The sequence below is a fragment of the Podarcis gaigeae genome (genome assembly GCF_964106915.1).
Source record: "Podarcis gaigeae genome assembly, chromosome: 1".
NCBI classification, from domain to species: Eukaryota; Metazoa; Chordata; class Lepidosauria; order Squamata; family Lacertidae; genus Podarcis; species Podarcis gaigeae.
The window spans coordinates 15878368-15900173 of record NC_139678.1 but is presented as its reverse complement, the minus strand read 5'-3'; the positions used below and the strand labels follow the sequence as shown (position 1 = coordinate 15900173).

At 45.4% G+C, this 21806-nt stretch overlaps 1 protein-coding gene and 1 long non-coding RNA gene across 5 annotated transcripts in view; one reads left to right on the top strand and one right to left on the bottom strand.

The window, feature by feature from the left end:
* Nucleotides 1–17583, top strand: part of TECPR2 (tectonin beta-propeller repeat containing 2) — a 55186-nt gene extending 37603 nt beyond the window's left edge. For 3 of the 4 annotated variants that reach the window (XR_014562200.1, XM_083730999.1, XM_083730998.1), the window contains exons 18-21: nt 600–748; nt 12890–13031; nt 13256–13405; nt 15312–17583. Coding sequence is in view for 2 of the 4 variants with exons in the window: in XM_083730999.1 (XP_083587125.1) it covers nt 600–748; nt 12890–13031; nt 13256–13405; nt 15312–15463 (593 nt within the window). In the remaining 2 variants the exon portion in view is untranslated. The remainder of the gene's footprint in view (nt 1–599; nt 749–12889; nt 13032–13255; nt 13406–15311) is intronic. The other variant, XR_014562199.1, reaches the window with a different exon arrangement.
* Nucleotides 16600–21103, bottom strand: LOC310845240. Its single transcript, XR_014564594.1, has 2 exons — nt 20947–21103; nt 16600–17993 (listed from the first exon to the last, which is right to left on the bottom strand). It is a non-coding gene; the product is annotated as an uncharacterized lncRNA (long non-coding RNA).
* Nucleotides 21104–21806: the final 703 nt, after the last annotated feature.

The window sequence follows — 21806 nt, the reverse complement described above, 5'->3', positions numbered from 1 at the left end:
TTCTTGCCCGTCTTGCACTCAGACTCTGCAAAAGTCAATGCATGGGTCTAACATCTGCATGAGGGTCTTGCAAACACAAGTCTAACTCGTTCTGTCCGTTCCCTGGATGATGCACAAGATGTCGTCCATGCGGTTCAGGCCTGGATTTTCTGCTGAGAGGGTCCATATTCTCACAAACATCCAGGGAGAGGTAATCTGTAGCGTTGGAAGGGACTCCAAGGGTCATCTAGTCCAACCCCCTGCTGTGCAGGAATCTCAACTAGATCATGCATGACAGGTGGCCATGCAACCTCTGCTTAAACAGAACCTCTAAGGAAAGAGAGTTCGCTGCCGATCGTTTTTCTTTGTAGTCTTAAGTGTCCATGAGAGGCTCTGATTTTTTTACTATTGCAACGGCAGCATTGGGGGGAGGAGTTTCCAGCCCTCCCCTCTCCCCTTGCACCCCTGTCTTCGTAGTCTGACTCCCTTCCTCCTGAAGCTGATTTAGGGGGAAACGCAGAGTAGCTTTGTAGTTCGACCCTAACTAGCGTCATAAATCAGAATTGAAGGTGGCTGGTTGAATGACTGGGTGCCCATCCTCCTCTCTTTTTTTCGATTAGGTGCTGTGAAACTTAAAAGTTTGGCATGTGGCAAACAGCACATCTGGGCCTGTGACAGCGGTGGCGGAATCTACTTCCGGGTTGGGACACAACCCCTGAACCCCAGTTTGATGCTGCCTGCATGGATCATGATTGAGCCACCAATCCAGGTAGAAAAACAAGTTGCCTTGTTTTTAATTCAAAACCATCAGAATGCCTAAATCCAGCTGAAAAAACACGTAAGCGTAATAGGCTGTATGGTAACAACTGCAAAGTTATTTACTAGAAACTACTTCTCAAAAATTAGATACAGCTTCTCATAGTGTCAAAATCAACATCGTGACATAATATATTAAAATGTAGCTTATTCAGTTGACAACCAAGTCCAGTATGTACAAAATACAAATCCTATTTTGTCAGTGCTGTAATACATTCATTTCTAATTTCTTCATCTTCTCTTGTATTTTACCTCGCCTGAGAACCTGTTACAAATAGGTTCCATGTAGCTGTTATATACAGTACTGAACTACACACAGCTGATTAAGCCCCTTCGGGCGAAACAGGGGAATATTCAGGAATCCTTCTCTTGTCTGTCTGTGCCAGCATCTACCAGTGCCAGTTTCTTTTGTCTACCAACTTTATCATCTTCATTAGACACTTAGAAGATTATTTCATGTCACTCTTCTAAGGAATACGTCAGACCGAAAAACAGAAGAGAAGATGAAGAAACCAGAAACAAACGTATTACTGCACTGACAAAATAGGATTTGTATTTTGCACATACTGGACTTGGTTGTCAACTGAATAAGCTACATTTTAATATATTATGTCACGATGTTGATCTTGTTTTTAATTCAGCCACTAATCTTTAGGCCTTCTGACATGAAAAGATCCCAGTTGTTCAGTGGCGGCAAGTGAGGATTCTCAGATCTGGGAATGCTGTGGGGCAGGAGGGAGGGCTCAGCTATGGACTTAAGGCTGTCATAGACTTGGTAATATTTAGTAGAAGATACCAGAATGAACACTGGTGTGCATGGTCAGAGCACCATTCTGTCTTTCCAGCATAGATCCTAACTGAATTCCTGCATCTGTTTTTGAAGTGGACGGTGGGGTAGCCTTTAATGGGGGAAAACTGGACTTTTGTAGCTGGAGGTGAACTTGATACTAATAATCTTTTCCAACCTGGTTTCTCCTCCTGTCTTGATATCCCATTTCCCCCCCAAAACTGGAAATTCTTCCTTTTTTGCCAAACATCAGCAATGCCTAATGCAGTTGATCTCAAAGAGCAAAGAATTTGGGCTATTCCCCGCCCCCAACCTTCCAGAGAAGTAATCTCTTGGTTACGTAATAGCATCTGGGAGAATTCCAGTTCATTAGGCCAAATGGGTACAAGAAAATGTAAAAAAAGTGCACCTTCATATTGCCTAGCGCCCCAAAACCCAGCTCAAATCTAGCTTTCGGCCAACAGATATTAGCAGGCGAGTGTCTTCTTAGCAATTCATTCGGCAAGCTTTGCAGAACCCCAGTTAATGTCATTTGGGCTGCACCTCACTGACTTGACCTAGGAGGTTACGTTACATCATGTTCACAGCAATGGGCAGAAGAAGGAATGGCACAGAGCAGGAAGGGAGGGTGAGAGAGAGGGGTGTTGCCAAGGCTTTCAGTGGCTTCAGGTACAACCCTGCTCTCAGAATACAGCCTCTGCCATCAGTGAGGCAGGACAGCCTGATCCTTCAGCCAGATAGAATAATTTGCTGTTCTTCAGAACTCGTGAGTCATGAAATTTGCCTGCAAGTGGCTGAATTTTCGTCTTTAGCTGCACCGCTTGTGTAACACTCCAAAATTCTAGGGCAACACGACTTCTGTCAGGGTTGATATGGATCATAAATCTGTCGCCTAAAATAACATCGCCTTTCTTGGATTTTCGCCGGCGATTTGAGTAACTAGACCTTACCTCTCCTTGTGAATCTGAGCCTTGGCTTTAAATGCTGGCTTATAGCTGATAAATGTGCACATGTTCCTTTCATCGTGTTCTCTCCGCAGCTTGTGGGATGACTCCCCACCCCTCTCATGTGAAAGCAGATCGGCTGTTTACCATCCTGTTTTTCTGTTTGCTGAGCCGAGATCAGCGGTCAGCAAAATGACAGGGCGGGGAGCTATTAAAATATGGAACAGTTGTTTATCAAAACATAGCCTGCTCTGCTCTGGACTTCTAACAGTATACAAACAAGCTGTCAGAATGCCCTTTTGCTCTGTGAGAAGTGCACTTTTAAATCTCTTGTCAGGTTTGAGAAAAAGTCTGTTCTCTGCTCCGGCATTTGAGCATCCCAGAAGTAAATCCATTGTCTCTTTGTTTTCATTCATCACAATGGCATTTCTATACTTTTACCATGTAAATCATATTTTGTTCAACTTATAAATATTAGGGATGTGGGAGTGGGGGTGTATTTACAGCACACTCTTGTTGGGTAGAATGAAGTCCTTTTTGTTTTATTCCTTTAGCAATTCTAGTAATCTGTAGCCATAATAGATGGGGAGAGGAGTAGTAGTAGTAGTAGTAGTAGTAATAATAATAATAATAATAATCAGAATCAGAATCAGAATCAGAATCAGAATCATCAGACACCCCATTAAAAATGCACTGGGTGTCTGATTCTGATGATGTTTAGTATATGATTGTGTTTAGTTCCCAGTGCATTTTAATGGGATGTCTGATCCTGATGATCACAGCATAAAATTGCAATACAAAAAGCACAAAATGCATGATTAAAAAAAAGATAATAATCAAACCAATAACCCTCTCCCCTCCCAGAACACATTTAAAAGGGCATTGAATGTCAATCAGCCAAAGGCCCGGTTGAAGAGGAACGTTTTCGCCTGGCGCTTAAAGGTGTCTAATGATACTTCCATGATATGGTCATTTCACGTTTTTGAATGTATTTCTTCACTTTTATGGGCTGGGGTTCTGAGTTTAACCTGAGGGAAGTTTGCAGAAGGAGGGTTTCCAATTCCTGCAGCTACCAGGATCCCTCCCTCAGAGCCCGTCCAGGTGGCATGGTGGGAGAGGGTCTCCTGGAGACTTTCCTTCCATGAACATCCTTAGATTGATTTATCTTTGCATCCGATAATTTCCGCCCCCCCCCCCCCGTCTTTCAGTAATGTGCTTAAGTCAGAAAATGTGCACTATTTAGTATGGCAAGAGAGAGACATATATCTGTAAAACTGTTTTATCAAGGGCTCATGTCGATATCTGTTGTTGTTGTTGTTGTATGCATTGCCTTAGACGTGAAGATTCCTAGGCGACTTTCATAGAAAGAAAGCCCACTGCATTTTGGTGCCTAGGCAGCAAATCTAACTATTACTTCCTATGATGGTAAAAATGAAATAATAATAAACAACTTAATTCATGATTAGCTTCTCTTGCTTCATCCTGCTTAAAGCTAAGACTGACTCCGGCTTTAAAGAAAGAGGGGCAAGAATCCTTAATAAAACGAGTGTTGCCTTGTTTGTGCAGGATGGGTGGCTTATCCTAATTATGGTGTTGGAATATGTTTTTCGTAGCTTTTTGAGTTTCCTACCGTTTCTCAGGGGCAGGAGGCGGGAGGTGGTGGCTCAAGTAAGAGAAACGGAAAAGGGAACAGCTGATGGATGATCCACTCTTTCCAATTCTCAGGTGTTCTTGATCTTTATCTCAGATGACACAGGGAATGTAAACAGTGCTGTAAATAAACAGCAGCTTGAAAGGGGATCCAGGAGAGATGCTTAACTAAACTGAGTGAGCAAGGTGACTCATGTGGGCCTCTTGCATTCGGAATTTCTTAAGGCATTGGGGAATTCTGTGCCATGTCTCTGGTGATGAAACATCCCATCAGTGCCTACTAGAGTAGACACTTGAAAGGTATTTTAGTGCCTCACCCTGTACCAAAACAACCATATCTACAAAAGGAGTGAGAAAGTGACCTATATTTAGAGTCAGTGTGGTTTAGTGGATGAAAATCCCTGTTCAAATTCACACTAGACCACAAAGGTTACTGACATAACTTTGATCCAGTCGCTATCTTTCTTGCCCAGCCCGCCTCGCAAGGTTGCTGTGAGGATGCAAAGGAGATGGGATGGAAAGGAGTAGAATAAAAATTTGAGGAGTAATAACATGAATATTGAACACACACACACACACCAAAAATGTTGGTGTACTACTGTTGTAAACAAAATCTGCCCTTCTTCCCTTATGGGGTATCCAACAGCCCGTATAGAGTCCTTACGTGGGTTCCCTATTGGTAGGAGAAAATAACAGATGCCAACCAGAGAATGCTGAGAATACTGTTGTGTTGTGTTTCATGATGGGCGTAAAGCCGAATAAACATTTTGATTTGATTGATTGAGAAGCAAAGCAGCTAGTAAGCCTGATCTTTATTAAAGCCGTAGTAGCAGGGTGCTCCCCTCACATGCAGGAAAGGAGGAGGACCCAGAACAAAAGTGTGCCTGCCCTTATATAGACATTTTAAATTCCCTGCCCTGGAGCTCAAGACCACCCCTCCATACATCATACAAACATCACAGAAGGGGTGTAACCCAAGACCACCCCCCACAAACATCACAGAAAAGGTGGTCTACAATAGAAATTTGAATGTTGTTGTTTTTCCTGTCTGCCCGGTTATCTGATAATGCCTTATCTGATTGCCTCTCCTGGTAGTCTGCCCATTCCTTTGAGATGGTGATTACCCAATTCCTGAGACAATGGGAAAGCTCCCTGACCCCCTCCCTCCTTGTAGAGAAAACATTTGGTCAGTTTGGGAGTCAAAATAGTTTCAGGACGGTCTTCCTGTGCTTCTCCAGACATGTGGTCCACACTTCTATGCACGCGCCTGGCTGGCACATTCACAAACATTTATTATATATATAAGACCTTAATTTTTTTATTACACTACAACTCCTTTCATCCCTGGACATTGGCTTATGGGAGTTGTTGTTTAGCAGTAATTGGAGATCCACCTGTTAGCTAGTCCTGCTATAATGAATCTAAAAGCTAAAACTGTAATGGAGGGATGCGGGGGAGGTCTGTGAAGGGATCTCCAAGGTTATTTTTAAAAGATCAAAGGAGATATGGAGGGTGCGTTTGCCAGGCAAGTTTCAAGGTTCCTGTCTTAACCCGCTCCCCTAATCCTTGCACTGATTACCAAAATGAAATCTCTCACAGGTGCACACACACAATTCCCTTTGCCTTGTGGGCAGTGTCGGATTTCCAGTGGTGCCCTGCAAGACGAATGCCTCGCAAGACGGAAAACCCGCTAGACGAAAGGGTTTTCCGTTTTGGAGGTGCTTCGCAAAACGAATTTCCTATGGACTTGCTTCGCAAGACGAAAATGTCTTGCGAGTTCCTGAGGGGTTTTTCCCCTCCCCCCCTTTTCCCCAAGCCGCTAAGCCGCTTATCAGCTGATCCGCTAAGCCGCTGATCCGCTAAGCCCGCTAAGCCGCTAATAGCGCTAGTCCGCTAAACTGCTAATGGGCTTGCTTCGCAAGACGAAAAAACCGCAAGACGAAGAGACTCGCGGAACAGATTCTTTTCGTGTTGCGAGGCACCACTGTACGTATAAGCTAAACAAGCTGTAACTTAGGGCCCCACTCTTTTGGGGGCCCACCAAAAAAAATTAAAAGAAAAAACAACAATGTACATTTCCAAAATATAAGATAAAAAACAAATTACTTTGATGAAATAGATTTTGTTATGCGCAAATGGCTTTAGATACCTGTTAGGTCCATAAATTACCATATAGCATATATTCAACACAAAAACCAGCGGCCATTTGTTGTTCACAAAGGACAGCTGGACATATAAAGGGCCCCATTACCTTCAGTATCTTAGGGCCTCATCAAACCTAAATCCGGCCCTGCTTGTGGTTACCTGCATATTTTGCAACATTGGGCAAATAATAGCTTGGACATGGGGGCAAAAGGCTAATGTCTTCCTTCCTGCAGCACTGCGGTGCTGATCTGAATTTCATCTACAGCTGCTTGGATCTATTTTTTATTGTCGAGGGACATCCTGGTCGTGGATCTCCCACAACACACCCACCCAATGTGGCTACAAGGCAGGATCCTAACAAATCAATGGAAGATTTAGTGGCATAGAGATGACAAGCGGCGCATACATAAGGTCCCAGGCTCAGTATCCATTAAAAGGATCAAGTAGCAGGTGATGGGATAATTGCTCTATCTGTTGAGAAACTGAAGAACTGCTTGCTGCCGGGGAAAGGAGGCAATACTGGCCTCCTATAAAGACTGGCAGGGACGCGGGTGGCGCTGTGGGTTAAACCACAGAGCCTAGGACTTGCCGATCAGAAGGTTGGCGGTACGAATCCCTGTGACGGGGTGAGTTCCCGTTGCTCGGTCCCTGCTCCTGCCAACCTAGCAGTTCAAAAGCACGTCAAAGTGCAAGTAGATAAATAGGTACCCCTCTGGTGGGAAGGTAAACAGCATTTCCATGCGCTGCTCTGGTTCGCCAGAAGTGGCTAAGTCATGCTGGCCACATGACCTGGAAGCTGTACGCTGGCTCCCTCGGCCAATAAAGCGAGATGAGCACCGCAACCCCAGAGTCATCTGCGACTGGACCTAATGGTCAGGGGTCCCTTTACCTTTATAAAGACTGGCCTCCAGTGTCCCTGCAATAGACATGTGCCCTGCCCCTTCTTTACGCCTCACTATGAACATGGTTCCCTGGAAGTCTTCTATTCAGAAGCTGGGCAATCTCAGACATGCTCATCTTTGCAGCTGTTCAGGGTGCCTCAGACCATGCACGAGTCTCTCTGGCTGCCTGGAGATGTGAGTGCGGTTTGCAGAGGGGTGCCAAAATCATCCCCGGGAATGCAGAGCTGAAGGGAAGCATGCTCAGCTTTCTACTGCTGAACACAAAAGCCACAAAGAGGTTCCTCCCAGGAAGAACATCATAGCAATGGGAATAATAATAATAATAATAATAATAATAATAATAATAATAATTTATTTATACCCCGCCCATCTGGCTGGGCTTCCCCAGCCACTCTGGGCGGCTTCCAACAAAATATTAAAATACCATAATTCATCATACATTAAAAACTGGGCTGCCTTCAGATGTCTTCTAAAAGTCTGGTGGTAGTTGTTGTTCTCTTTGACATCTGGTGGGGGTGCCACTACCGAGAAGGCCCTCTGCCTGGTTCCCTGTAACTTGGCTTCTTGCCGTGAGGGAACTGCCAGAAGGCCCTCGGCGCTGGACCTCAGTGTCTGGGCAGAATGATGGGGGTGGAGATGCTCCTTCAGATATACTGGACCAAGGCCTAGCCCTATCAATTAGCCAGAAATGGAGCAGCTGCAGAGAGCTTGCTTCGTTCTTCCTTGCCAGAAAGCAGGAGTGCCTGGGTGTTGCTGTTTTCCCCTCCTCCCTCCCTGTCACTTTCTCCTTTTGTGCCATGTCTTGTGTATTGCACAAGGAGCATGGAATCGCAGAATTGTAGAGTTGGAAGGGAACCCCGGGGGCCATCTAGTCCAACCCCCTGCAGTGCAGGAATCTTTTGCCCAGCATGGGGCTCGAACCCACAACCCTGAAAAATTAAGAGTCTCATGCTCTACCGAGTCTCATGCTCATCTTGTTACTGATCATTGTAACCCCTTTCCGGAGACCTTTTCAGCTGGAGAGCAGGGTAAAAATACTTTATTGCCGTTAGGTCAAGGAATATATGGGCTTCAAAAAAATATTATTTTAGTAGAGTGGAGTGGGCAGAGGAGAAGGTGCAGAGCAGAGTGTGGCTCTGTTTAAGGGTTTGCAGAGGACACCCACATGTCTGCCTAAGCACATGTTCAAACTTGCAGCACTAAATTTTCCTCCAGGCGCCCAGTTGTACTTTTGGGAATGAAGCTTGTAAAATGAGATTGCAGGATAAAGGTCAGCGATGGGCCTTCTCACGCATCCTGCCTCGAGTGATTCCCAGTGTAGCCCCTGTTTGGTGGTCGCTTTGAGAAGAGGTTGCCTTTGGATGAAGGGCTAGCTCATCTTGCTTGTGCCACCCACATTTGATTGCTTTTTCATTCCTTCTTTCTTTCTCTCTTTTTTGCTCACTTCCCTTTTCATCTTTCAAGTCTTCTTTTCACAACATGCATGTTGGGAATGCACAAATGGCTTATTAAAGGCTGGAAAGGATTTCTAAATAATTATCCCGAGTTTGGAGTGATAAAAGTACTGTTTCTGAACACTTACGGGCAGGATTTGACCTGTGCAAGGACATCTGATTGCACAACAGGGCTCCCCTACCTTCTCCTGCCCCCCATGGATGCCCTGGATCTCCCAGAATAATGTGGGTGGCGGGGCGGAGGGTGTTTCTATATTATATAGTTTGTCATCTCGGTTTGTATTTTTCTGTTGCAAACTGCCCTGTGTTCTACGAACGAAGGGTGGTATACATCAGGGGTAGGCAACCTAAGGCCCATGGGCCAGGAGCAGCCCACGGGGGGGGGGGTGTCGTTTAACTGGCCCACGAGCTGCCCACTTGGCAGGTCCCCGCGTCCTGTGCTAAACCGGTGCAGCGCGGCGCCGGATATCGCTTCCGCACAGGTGCTGGAAATTGCGTGCACATGCGCAATCCAGCCCGCAGAGGGATCTCCGCTGGAGTGAACCGGCCCAGGCGAGGTAAACCTTGCCAACCCCTGGTATACATAGAACCATAGAATTCTTGAAAGGGAACCCCAGGGGTCTTCTAGTCCAACCCCCTGCAATGCAAGAAACCTCCCCACAGCCGTCCCTGGGTGGACTCGAAGCACCACCTTTCTGGTTAGCAGCCAGATGCACTGACCCATTGTGCCACTGGGGCACACATATAATAATAATAATAATAATAATAATAATAATAATAATAATAATAATAATGAATCTGCAATGCTTGCACAGGTAGAACAGCCGGAGGAGCGCACTGTTCAGTTCCACCCTGTAGTATCCTCCAGGTTGATGAGGCTCGTTTGACATCCCCACGAAACAGAGCCTTTAGTCTCATCGGCCCAATCCTATGGGATGCTCGTCCAGTAGAGATTCAGCAGGTGTCTTCTGCCTTAACTTTCAAATACTTGCGGGGGAACGTTTTCTGTGCCGCCAGGCTTACGCAGACAATTAAGGAAATATTTCCTGTAATAGTTAGCTGATGATCCACTACCTTAAATTTTGTACGCAATGTGTGTGTGTGTATAATGCTTGTGAACCGCTTTGATATTTTTTATGATGCAGTATACAAGTATTCCCCCCCCCCCCCCCCGTAAATGCAATAGGTTTATAGTCTAAGCTACAGCATCTGGTGCATTTAAAAGCTAGCAGGTCTTTTTGTGGCTTTTGCGAACTAAAGCCTAGTTTGTCAGATGCCTAAACCATTGGCAAAGAATGGCACAGTCCTTGACTCTGCTGCAGGGCTAAGATTCAGCAACCGCATAACCGGAGTCTTAAAATTCAGCCTTGGATTTAAAAAAAGAGTCTGGCTCGCACTCCATATTACTGGCCAACATGCATGTGGGGAATATGTGATTTGAAGTGGGGGGGGGGGGCAGAGGAAGAAGGACAAAGCATAAAAGTAACTGTGTTTGACCCATAAAGAAAAATCTCCTAAGTTGGCTGCTAATGTGTAATGAATAAAAGATCCCTTGCAATACCCAACAGATACTCCTTCGTGTTTGTTATTGTTTCTGTTGGTGTTCGGAGGGCATTTCACAGCTCATACTCAACCGTGCAGTTACACAAGAATGTGGGAGGCATCGTGTGGGTGTGGGGCTCTGAAGAGCCTCATACGAAACTGTCCTCTTCAACTTCCTCTGTGCAGCAACGTGCTTGCTATCTGCCTGTCCAGCTTACTGTGGGTGCTGCAAAGTGATAAGAAATGATGTGTTCCGCATAAGATACTGGTAGCTTCAGAAACTTCGAAGAGCTGGCTAACGTTTCACCTGCAATGCTCAAATGGCCTTTAAAATAAGTTGGCATCGGTGACATTTGCAGTAGCCGTTGTTGACACACACACAGCGATCCTTCTCACAATTCAGCAGCAGAGGCTTCATTTATAAATGTTTGCTTTTTTTAGAGAACAGGATAATTCCCCCCCCCCCCCGTTTTGTTGTCATCTGTAGACCAGAGCGTGGTGTGCTAGACCAACAGTCTGTGTTCAGGACCCAGACATCATAATTGAAATACTTTATTGTCACTTGTACAACTTGTATACAGTGAGATTACACGAGGCCCCCCCCCACTCAGCTCTCTTAGTCTTAATTCCCCTCGTTTACTGACGCACACCCACCAAACCCAAAAGTCAGTTGCCCTGTTGTTATCTTTCATTCAGCAGCCTAACAGCCCATGGATAGAAGCTGTTCTTTACCCTGTTGGTGCGACTAATCATGCTTCTTCTATATCTTCTGCCTGAGGGCAGGAGATCAAGAAAGTGCCGGCCAGGGTGTGAATCATCCCTGAGAATTTTCCTCACTCTCCTGAGGCAACGTTCTTCCACTATTTCATCCATTGGATTCACTTGACAGCCCATAATATCTTGAGCTGTATTCACCACCCTCTGTAGGCACTTCCTATCAGTTGATGTCAAACCAGCGTACCACACCGTGATGCAGTATGAAAGGACACTTTCTATTGTGGACCAGTAGAAGGAGATCATTAAATGTTGATTGACATTGTTCTTTCTCAATACTCTGAGGAGATGGAGTCTCTGTTGGGCTTTCTTAACCACCTGGGTTGTGTTGATTTTCCAAGGTCTTCACTGAGATAAACTCCTAGGAATTTAAAGGAAGAGACTCTCTCCACACAGCCCTCCACACAGGGCTAAGAACGTCCTGACACCTGTCCTCCACCTCATTCCCAATGCATAGTCATCCAAACATTTAAACCTCATCGATAGCTAAAACCAGGGTGGAGAGCCAGAGGCTGAATGCGGCCCTGCAGGCTCTCAGTCTGGCCCTTGGCACTCTCCATAAGCCACAGCCTCTCCCTAGGCCATGCCCCTCATTGCTTCTGCTCTGCTGCCACCTTGAATGTTTTTACCTGGTTGTATTGTGTCCTTGGACAGCAAATAGATTCTTGCTTGCCTGGGTAGAGGCTGGAGAGAGGGCTTTTTGCGTATGTTGGTAGAAACCTCAGGCTTTTGGGTGTCTGGAATTTAGCCTCTTGCACAAAGGTAATAATCTCCCTTCTCATTTCCCCCAACGCCACCTGCGTCAGCTTGTAGCCCCAGGAGGGTTCCCTATTAGGGCGTGGGGCCCTCTGGCTGAAAGCCTGGTGTTGCCCTGGGAGGGGTCCCTAGGGCAAGAGCAGAATTCAGGGTGACTCGCACGCTGCCGCCGCCGTGGCAGTGCAAAGTAGCAGGGCAGAGACAGAGATCACACACCCAGAAACTTAGTTGATCTTGTAGTTCTGATCACACAGTACAGGAGAAGGGATCTTTGGGTCGCTTGCCAGTTTGAGCTGGAGGAGAGCTTTTCATCCCAATCGCTATGATCAGATTCTGACTGGAAAGGGGATGAGCTTCTTTGGCTTCTAATACACTCAGCGTCTGTTCTCCCGGTAGCCATAATTTCGCTAAAGGCTAAGATACAGAGTGTAGATCGAGTTGTGCAGAATGGCGATAATTCAGATAGGCAGCTTTTTACTCCAGAGCACAATGGCTATGTATTCTAGAATGCAGAAATAATAGGGAGCCGAAAGAATCAAAAGGCATTGGCACTGCAAATACCAAGGGCTTGTGCGCATGTATTCTGTGTTATTTGGTATTTAAATTGAAACACGATGGGGAACTGTAGGATGCAGTCATGAAAAATGAAATGTGTGTGTGTCAGAGAGTGAGAGACGGAGAGAAGAGAATCTCTTTGTAAGAACAGTATGACATGGAGTCTCTCGCCTAACATATTTCTCTTTCCATGACAGATTTGCTTCCTGTTGCACTTAGTGGAAATTTGGCACCGAGTTCAGATTTTAAAACAGAAGCGTTATATAAATATCATTAGTTAGTTTAGGTTTTTAGAGAAAGTGATATTGAGCCTTCATTTTACGGGTGTTTTTTGCCTTCCCAGAGGCAAAATGGAATGTTATCTATCGTAATTTGTTTTGAGTTTGTTTTCTGCAATAAATAACAATAATGCTACTTTTTCTGAGGCTCTTTTGACTGCCAATATACATCCAGCACTTTCTCTCCACTCCTTCCAGCAGTTCATCTTTAATTTAATTTCCCGCCTCTCAGTCAGTGCCGATCCATTAGAGAGGGTTTGTATCAAACGGCAGAGGATGACATTGACCGTTGTATTATCTTTTGCAGCCAGTTGGAGTCAACTTGGTTAGTGTGTTCTCAAGTCCCAACGATCAGAGCCTGTGGGCGATCGACAACAAATGGAACGTCCATGTTCGCACGGGGATTACAGAGGAGATGCCTGTAGGCACAGATTGGGAACAGGTTCCAGGTGAGAATATTTTGCCTTCATCATTTGGTCGCTGTTGAAATGCCATTGGGAAATGTGTAACGTCCCTTTCCCCCATGAAATTAGAAGCAGAAGAAAAGGGAGAAGTGATGTGTCGGTGTTCCTCCTCCTCCCTGCCTTCTTTTTGCATTTCCCTTTACTGACACTGTATTTTGCTTTTGTATTCGCTCTTCTGTACTTTGACCAAACTTATCCTTTGGCTTCAGGGCTTCAGGCATGCCAGCTGGCGATAAGTACAAGGACTGTTTGGGCACGTTGTCCGAATGGCGACATAGCACGTCGGTACGGCATCACGGATAAAAACCCCGCAGGAGATTACTGGAAGAAGATTCCAGGGAATGTTACTTGTTTGACAGGTGAGTTGTGTTTCGCTCTCTTTTTTTATATATACATGCTCTTGCGGTCTTGTAGTGGGAATTGCATCCAGTACAGCGATACCTCTGGTTACATACTTAATTCATTCTGGAGGTCTGTTCTTAACCTGAAACTGTTCTTAACCTGAAGCACCACTTTAGCTAATGGGTCCTCCTGCTGCTGCCGTGCGATTTCTGTTCTCATCCTGAAGCAAAGTTCTTATCCCGAGGTACTATTTCTGGGTTAGCGGAATCTGTAACCTGAAGCGTATGTAACCCGAGGTACCACTGTACAGTCATACCTCAGGTTACAGGCGCTTCAGGTTGTGTGTTTTCAGGTTGTGCACCGCACCAAATCCAAAAGTATTGGAACGGGTTACTTCCCAGATTAGGCGCTCGCGCATGTGCAGAAGACTAAATCGCGCTTTGCACAGAAGCACCGGATTGCAACCTGCGCAGACGCAGCGCTGCAGGTTGTGAACGCTGTGGGTTGTGAACGTGCCTCCCGCACGGATCACGTTCGCAACCCGAGCGTCCGCTGTACTTGAAACATGAAGCATGCTGGTCTGAGCAGGAGCATAATTAATAGCTGGATCACTCAGTGGGTGGAGCATGCAACTCTTCATCTCAGGGTTAAGGGTTCAAGCCCCATGTTGGGCAAAAGATTCCTTCATTGCAGGGGGTTGGTGTAGATGACCCTCAGGGTCCTTCCTTCCAACTCTGCAATTCTATGTTGTTGTTTTCAAAGTGTCGAATGACCTCTTCTTAAAGAGAACATTGGATGAATACAGTCATACCTTGGTTTTCGAACAGCTTAGTTCTCGAACATTTTGGCTCCTGAACGCCACAAACCCGGAAGTGACTGTTCCGGTTTGCAAACTATTTTTGGAATCCGAACATCTGACAGGGCTTCCGTCAGCCAATTGGAAGCCGCGCTTTAGTTTCCGAACGTTTTGGAAGACGAATGGACTTCCGGAACGGATTCCATTTGACTTCCAAGGTACAACTGTACAGGGTTTCCACAGAAAGCCTTGCGGAGAGCTTACTACTACTAATAATAGTAATAATAATAATTTTTATTTATACCCCGCCCTCCCCAGCCAAGGCCGGGCTCAGGGCGGCTTACAAGCAATAATAAAAACAGGTTGAATGATTACAACTTAAAAACAAAATTAAAATACAACATTAAAATATTGAAACATTAAAATATTAAAATGTAGTCTCATCGCAGGAGGAGAAGGAAAAGAAAAAAGAAAGAGAGGGAGGGAGGGAATCAAATTGGCTCCAAGCCAAAGGCCAGGCGGAACAACTCTGTCTTACAGGCCCTGCGGAAAGAAATCAGATCCTGCAGGGCCCTGGTCTCATGAGGCAGAGCGTTCCACCAGGCCGGAGCCAGTGCTGAAAAGGACCTGGCTCTGGTTGAAGCCAATCTAACTTCCTTAGGACCACTATTTATGGACCTTGAGGCTCTCCGTGGGGCATACTTATACTAGAGAGTAGGTGGAAAGGAATTGACCTAGCGCCGGGCACCTGGCTCATCAGTGGTGATGCATCTAATGTCCCTTTGGGCACTGCTTTCATAGGTGTGCTTGCCACACATACGGGATTAAAAATCAGGTGGTAGGCGCACTTGTGGGCAGTTTAATCAGGTCTGTTTTGGCCCTTGTTTTGGCCCTTCCTCCGTGTGGCATTTAAGTAGGAATAGTTACAGCGATACTGTCAAAAAACTCCCCACCCCATCCTGCCTTCACCTGTTAGGCTTCAAACGGGATCTTTAGCACAGGAGACACAGCAATGCAAAGCAGGCAATGCTTCTGGGAGTTGTAGTACAGGATGGGATGGACTCCTTAGCTAACAGCCTGTCTGTTGGCCTGCTAAAATTGAACCTGGCAACTTATTTCTTCCTCAGCTACTCCTCTAGATGAACTGTGGGCTGTCGGTCCTTCAGGCTGCCTCCTTCAGCGCCTCACTAAGACCTTCCACCATTCTCACACGTTGCAGAAGCACAGCGACGCTTCCATGTCGTTCCACTCAGACGAAGACGAATGGGAGGTAATATGAGGCCCCCAAAGACCTGGAGCACGAAAACAGCATGGACATGCATGTGGGAGTGTTGGGCCAGCGTCTGGCAACAATTAGCACTTTGATATAAAACACTGACTTTGTCGAATATCCCCCAAACTGTGTAGTGAGGTGTCTTGTTTCTGTATCTCTCGGGCGAGATGGGCAACGTGGCTTTAAGAAGTCTTTGCCGTAGCTGTACCGTTTAAAAATACTTATCGATTTAACCTCTTTAGCAGCAAAACAAATGTTGCTCTAGCATGCAAATTAATATCTGTGCGACATTGGGGAGGACGTCTGTTACATAGGCTGAAGAGCAGAAATGCATTTTTTAATGTCCTTGTACTTTTACACCGCACAGGGGGGAATGGGTGCAATGTGGAAGACGGTTACATTTCAGAACGAGAAAACCTTTCTCAGTAGAAAGTCAACTTAGCAAGGCACAGTTTGGCAATTGAGGTGAAAAACTCTTGGGACCATTTTCGTTGTAACTTCCAGGGTTCCACTGAACCTTCAATCTGCGGTTACTAATTTCATACCTTGCTGAAAAGGTTGGGTTCATCCCAGGCTTTGTGCAGACATTGGCTCCTCTTATGCCTAAAACCGGGACACTAATGGCTTTTGTTTCATAGATGCCCATGAGAGAATTAGGCAGAACATTGAAAGTCAAGCTTGTAATATGAAGGGGGTGGGCTGTGGGTGCCCGTTGAGATCCATGCTTGGCCTGACTGAACTGTAACTAGAGGAGACTCTGAATTTCCACTTTTGTATCACGAAACAAAACGAAAATAAAGAAATTGCATCTCACAAGAGAGTCTCTGGTATTGGTTAGGTTTTGTCTTCAGAATCGTCCTTTTAAAAAAAAAGCTATATTAGCTATATATTGCAATGTCTTATACTTGAGATGTTTACAGCAGAAGTGCTTGATAATTTACTAATCACTGCAATTTACCGTATTTTTCCGTCTATAAGACTCCTCCATGTATAAGACGCCCCTTATTTGGGGGGACTCAGATTTAAGAAAATGGGGGGAGATGTATCTGTGTATAAGATGCCCCCAATTTTTGACATTATTTTTTAGGGGGGAAACCTAGTCTTATACACGGAAAAATACGGTATATTTCATGAAGAGTTAAAAAAACAAACCAACCCAAAACTCTAGGAAAGAGTTTGATTCCAGTCGTTTGGATGGGAAAGCCTTCCCTTACAGTTTTAAGGATATGTTTATTTGAGGAACAGAAGCACCCTTGGGGTTTTTTAAGCAGCTGCTAATGAACCTGTGGATGAGCCAACTTAACTGCAGGGACTGAGGGAGGGGGGGCACGTGTGGAGAAGCTTTGGGAACCCAATGCCCAGGTCAAGTGCCACACCTGTTTCCTCCTTAAACTGCCCTGTGGTAGATTTTCTGGGGAGAAACCACTGCAAACCAAGAACACAGCACCTCTGCATATCTAGAACTTAACATTTGGTCACGGCAGATACCTGTTTTGCAACAAGCACTTGCATAATGAGTGTTACGCTTCTTCCCTTTCAGTTTAGGGTGACTAGCAGGTCATATTTGTTTCCCTCTGAGACCTGATCTGTTTTGCTTGATCCCTTCCTCATCTATATATGGAGCCGGCCTCGGAGTTTCTTTTTATAGTCTGCCACTGGATCGTAACCAACTCAGCTGCCGAGGTTCACACAGGTCACTAGATGGTCCGTTTGGGGAGCTTCGTCGGCAAGCGAGATGTCAAAAGGCATCCAAGACATTTCTCTGAAGTCGGGAACTTCTGGAGGGTGGAAACAGGGCTGTTTTGCACTCCTCCTGGTCGAGAACCAGATGTTCATGTTACAATACTGAAATATTATACTTTTTTAATTAAAAAAAGACCTCATGATAACAGCTTGGCTTGCTAGTTTGTATTCTCTGTAATAGGGCACCTTGCTTTGGTCATTAATATTAGCTGGTGTTTACAACCCTTTTAAGCCAATAAGTTTTTTTTTATTATGTTTCATCCAACAGACTGAAATGTTTACCATCTTTAGTTTCATTTCTGTACACCTGTGCATGTGGTCCCCCCCCCCCCAATTGTGCTTTCAGATAAGTGCAATAAACTATCCTTTTTCTTAAAAAAAAATGCTTGGATTTTATTTTTTTTAAATACGGCTTTCGTGGGGCAACATAACATCACTAAACCAATACACAAACTGCAATGTGAGCTGAAATGGTGTAACAAATTGTGCTCGCCTAAGATTCCGTTTTCTTCTGCAAAGCCTGGAATAATTCAAATGCGACCACATGGACCATTCAAGCTGGACCATTCAATTCTGTCCTGGTGCACTGCAAACACGCAGTCACTCTTGCATGGTGGCGCAGGGAGCATGCAGCTCTCCAAATGTTGCTGGACTGCGGCTCCCATCAGTCTCAGCCGGTGTGGCCAAAGCTCAGGGATGATGGGAGTTGGGAGTCCAAACAATGGAAGGCCACTGGTTCCCCATCCCTGCTACATGGGACTCTCCTGTATCTACAGCTCTTGAAGCCATGTATCTGAAAAGACAAGACATGCATCTTTGGAGTAGTGGGAGCTGCAGGGGTCTCTGCTTAAGTAACATTAGCCTGAGGTGGTGTAGTGGTTAGTGCGCTGATCTAAGACCTGGGAGATCAGGGTTCGATTCCCCACTTGGCCATGAAGCTTGCTGGGTGACCGCAGGCCAGTTACTGCCTCTCAGCCTAGCCCACCTCACAGAGTTGTTGAGAAGGTAGAATGGAGAGGAAGGGGAATCATGCACACCACCTTGAGCTGCAAGCTTGGTACAAATGTAATACCGTATTTTCCTGTCTATAAGACGCCCCCATGTATAAGATGCCCTCTATTTGGGGAGGCTCCAATTTAAGAAAATGGGGGAAGATCTATCCGTGTATAAGACACCCGCAAATTTTGCACATTATTTTTTAGGGGGGAAAACCTAGTCTTATACACAGAAAAATATGGTAAATAAATTCCTTTCCCTGATGCAAAATTATAGGAGGTAACTGAAGAAAAGGAAGCATGGCAATTTGATCCCTTGCCAAGCAGAGAACATTTCTGCGCATTCTCCTATCTCGTGACCGTCTTTGTATATCGACGTTGCTAACTGTAATCAAGGTGTATAGATGACCAAATAACCCTAAGTATTCCATTACACTAGCGTTATTTGTTCATGCGTATATAGAGATCTCGAAGAGCAGAGGACAGTCAGGAAAGAGTGGATTTCCGCAGTGTTACAAAGGAAGAAGGCAGAGAGTTTGGCAGCAGGACTGAGCATGCGAAATGGCAATTTAGTGCCTGGAAATATACTTGATCTTGTACAGGCACTGCTTAATAATGGCAGGCGCATTAATGTCTAATGAGGCCAACGCTGTTGTTACTATAACTATGAAGTGAATTAATAATGGCTTAAAACGATTCCCAGTCATGTATCGCATTCCAAATAAACTCGTGAAAAACAAGCTTTTAGTCACAGACGTTTAAATATATGTGTGGTAGATCCTTGCTGTCACTTCTGGGGACAAAAGAAAAGTTGTTCTGTTTTCTTGGGGAAATTTTCTTTTGAATATTTAGATTTCCTAGATAAATAAATGAGCTTTCTTTCTTTCTTTCTTTCTTTCTTTCTTTCTTTCGTATCCTGCCTTTCTCCCACAGACCCAAGGCATCTCACAGGATTACTACTACTACAAATGCTACTACTATTATATTTATATTTATATGCCTCCCATATGACTGGGTGTCCCCAGCCACTCTGAGCGGGTCCCAAGAAAATATTAAAAATGCAATAAAACATCAACCATTAAAAACTTCCTTAAACAGGGCTGCTTTCAGATGTCTTCTAAAAGTCATGTAGTTCTTTATCTCTTGGACATCTGATGGGAGGGTGTTCCACAGGGTGGGTGCGACTACCAAGAAGGTCCCTGGAACCTCACTTCTTGCAATGAGGGAACCGCCAGATAATAACAACAACAACAACAATTTTATTTATTTATACATACATACATACATACATACATACATACATACATATATACCCCGACCATCTGACTGGGTTTCCCCAGCCACTCTGGGTGGCTTCCAACAAAACACTAAAATACAATAACCTATTAAACATTAAGAGCTTCCCTAAACAGGGCTTCGTTTAGATGTCTTCTAAAAGTTTGGTAGGCCCTCAGATAAGGCCCTCGGAGCTGGACTTCAGTGTCCGGGCTGAACGATGGGGGTGGAGATGTTCCTTCAGGTAAACAGGGCCAAGGCATAAATTAAGACAAGTCTTTAAAATAATGAGGCCTCAACTGCAGTCTATAGTGTTATCCAGCACAGTGGTACCTCAGGTTACAGACGCTTCAGGTTACAGACTCCTCTAACCCAGAAATAGTACCTCGGGTTAAGAACTTTGCTTCAGGATGAGAACAGAAATTGTGCTCTGGCAGCGGGAGGCCCCATTAGCTAAAGTGGTGCTTCAGGTTAAGAACAGTTTCAGGTTAAGAATGGTCCTCCAGAATGAATTAAGTTCTTAACCTGAGGTACCACTGTAGTGGATTCAAGCATCTACTATTTCTACATAGTACATGGAATAGTCTTGTGACGTCACAGCAGCACTTGACATGGAATTGCAATGGTTGGTATGATAGATGACTTCACCTACCTCCCTCATTCATTTTTCCCCCATAAGGCTCTGCCTATGTTAACTTGTAGATCAAGGACTGCACATGCAATTTTGCCTTTCATCTCTCATACCAATTGAATTATGGTGCCAAGATGGGCTGCTCATCTTGGCACAGCTCAAAGCAGGCTCTTCCTGCCTCCGAAATTGCTGATTTATGCCTTCTGAGATTTCTTCGGCTCTATGATATACTCCAGTAGTTCTACTGGAAAAGGGGATCTCATCAGATTAGCTCTAATGTACCTCCTGTCTCTATAATTCCACCGGCTGCAGAACAAATTGAATATGCTATCTTTGAAACATTATAGCCTTACAATTCTGCCTTACAAAGCAGCATGTGTCATATTTCTCTTAAAGTGTTTTACATTTTCATTTTGCCCTGTCATTTGTTATGCTTATTTGTTAATTTATATATCGTATTTTTTGCTCTATAAGACTCACTTTTTCCCTCCCCCAAAAAGTAAGGGGAAATGTGTGTGCGTCTTATGGAGCGAATGCAGGCTGCGCAGCTATCCCAGAAGCCAGAACAGCAAGAGGGATTGCTGCTTTCACTGCGCAGCAATCCCTCTTGCTATTCTGGCTTCTGAGATTCAGAATATTTTTTTTCTTGTTTTCCTCCTCCAAAAACTAGGTGCGTCTTGTGGTCTGGTGCGTCTTATAGAGCGAAAAATACGGTATATTCAGACCACTGGACCAATTAGCTCAGGCATCCCCAAACTAAGGCCCGCAGGCCGGATAAGGCCTGAGGGACTCATTTATCCGGCCCGCGGCAACCCCTGCCTCCTGCTGCCGCCACCTGTTCTTACCGGCACAGCACAGCACGGCTGCCCACTTCTGGGTTGGAGGAGCACTGGAAATAGCTTGCGCGCATGTGCAAGCGTTATTTCTGGTGCACATCCGGGTCGTAGGAGGCCCATGTACATGCACACAAGCTATTTCCGGTGCTCCTCTGACCCGGAAGTGTGCTGGAAATAGCATGTGGGCACGCGTATGGGAACGTGCTCCCCGCCCTCCGGCCTACCACGCGATCGGTGCTGGAGACACTGGCCTGAGGCGCGGTAAGTTTGCTGACCCCTGATCTAGCTCAGCATTGCATGCACTGACTGGCAGCAGCAGCTGTCCTAGGTTTCATGCAGGAGTCTTTTCCTAGCCTAAACTGGAGATGCTGGGGATTCAAGCTGGGACCTCCTTCATGCAAAGCAGATACCACAGAGCTATGGCCCTTTCCTTTGCAATGCCAGTTTCCCAAATTGGGATCTGGCTGCTCTACCAGTTAACTTGCAAAACCAGCATCCCTTGGGAGGAGAGTCCATTCGCCCTGTGGCTGAGAGCCCTCCTCCCATTATAAGAGCCTCCTTCAGCAGCAGAAGGAAGCAGGGCCTTGAGTCATCCCTGTAATAAACGAAAATCTGCCCTTATTCCCTTATGGGGGACACAAGAGCCCTTATAGAGTCCTTTGTAGGTTCTCCATCGGTTGGAGAAAAGAACAGAGGCCAACCAGAGAATATTGAGAAGCAAAGCAGCTAGTAAGCCTGATCTTTATTGATCTGTTGCAACAGGGTGCTCCCCTCACATGCAGGAAAGGAGGAGGACCCAGAACCCAGGTGTGCCCGCCCTTATATAGACATTTTAAATTGCCCCCCCTGGAGTCCAAGACCACCCTCAG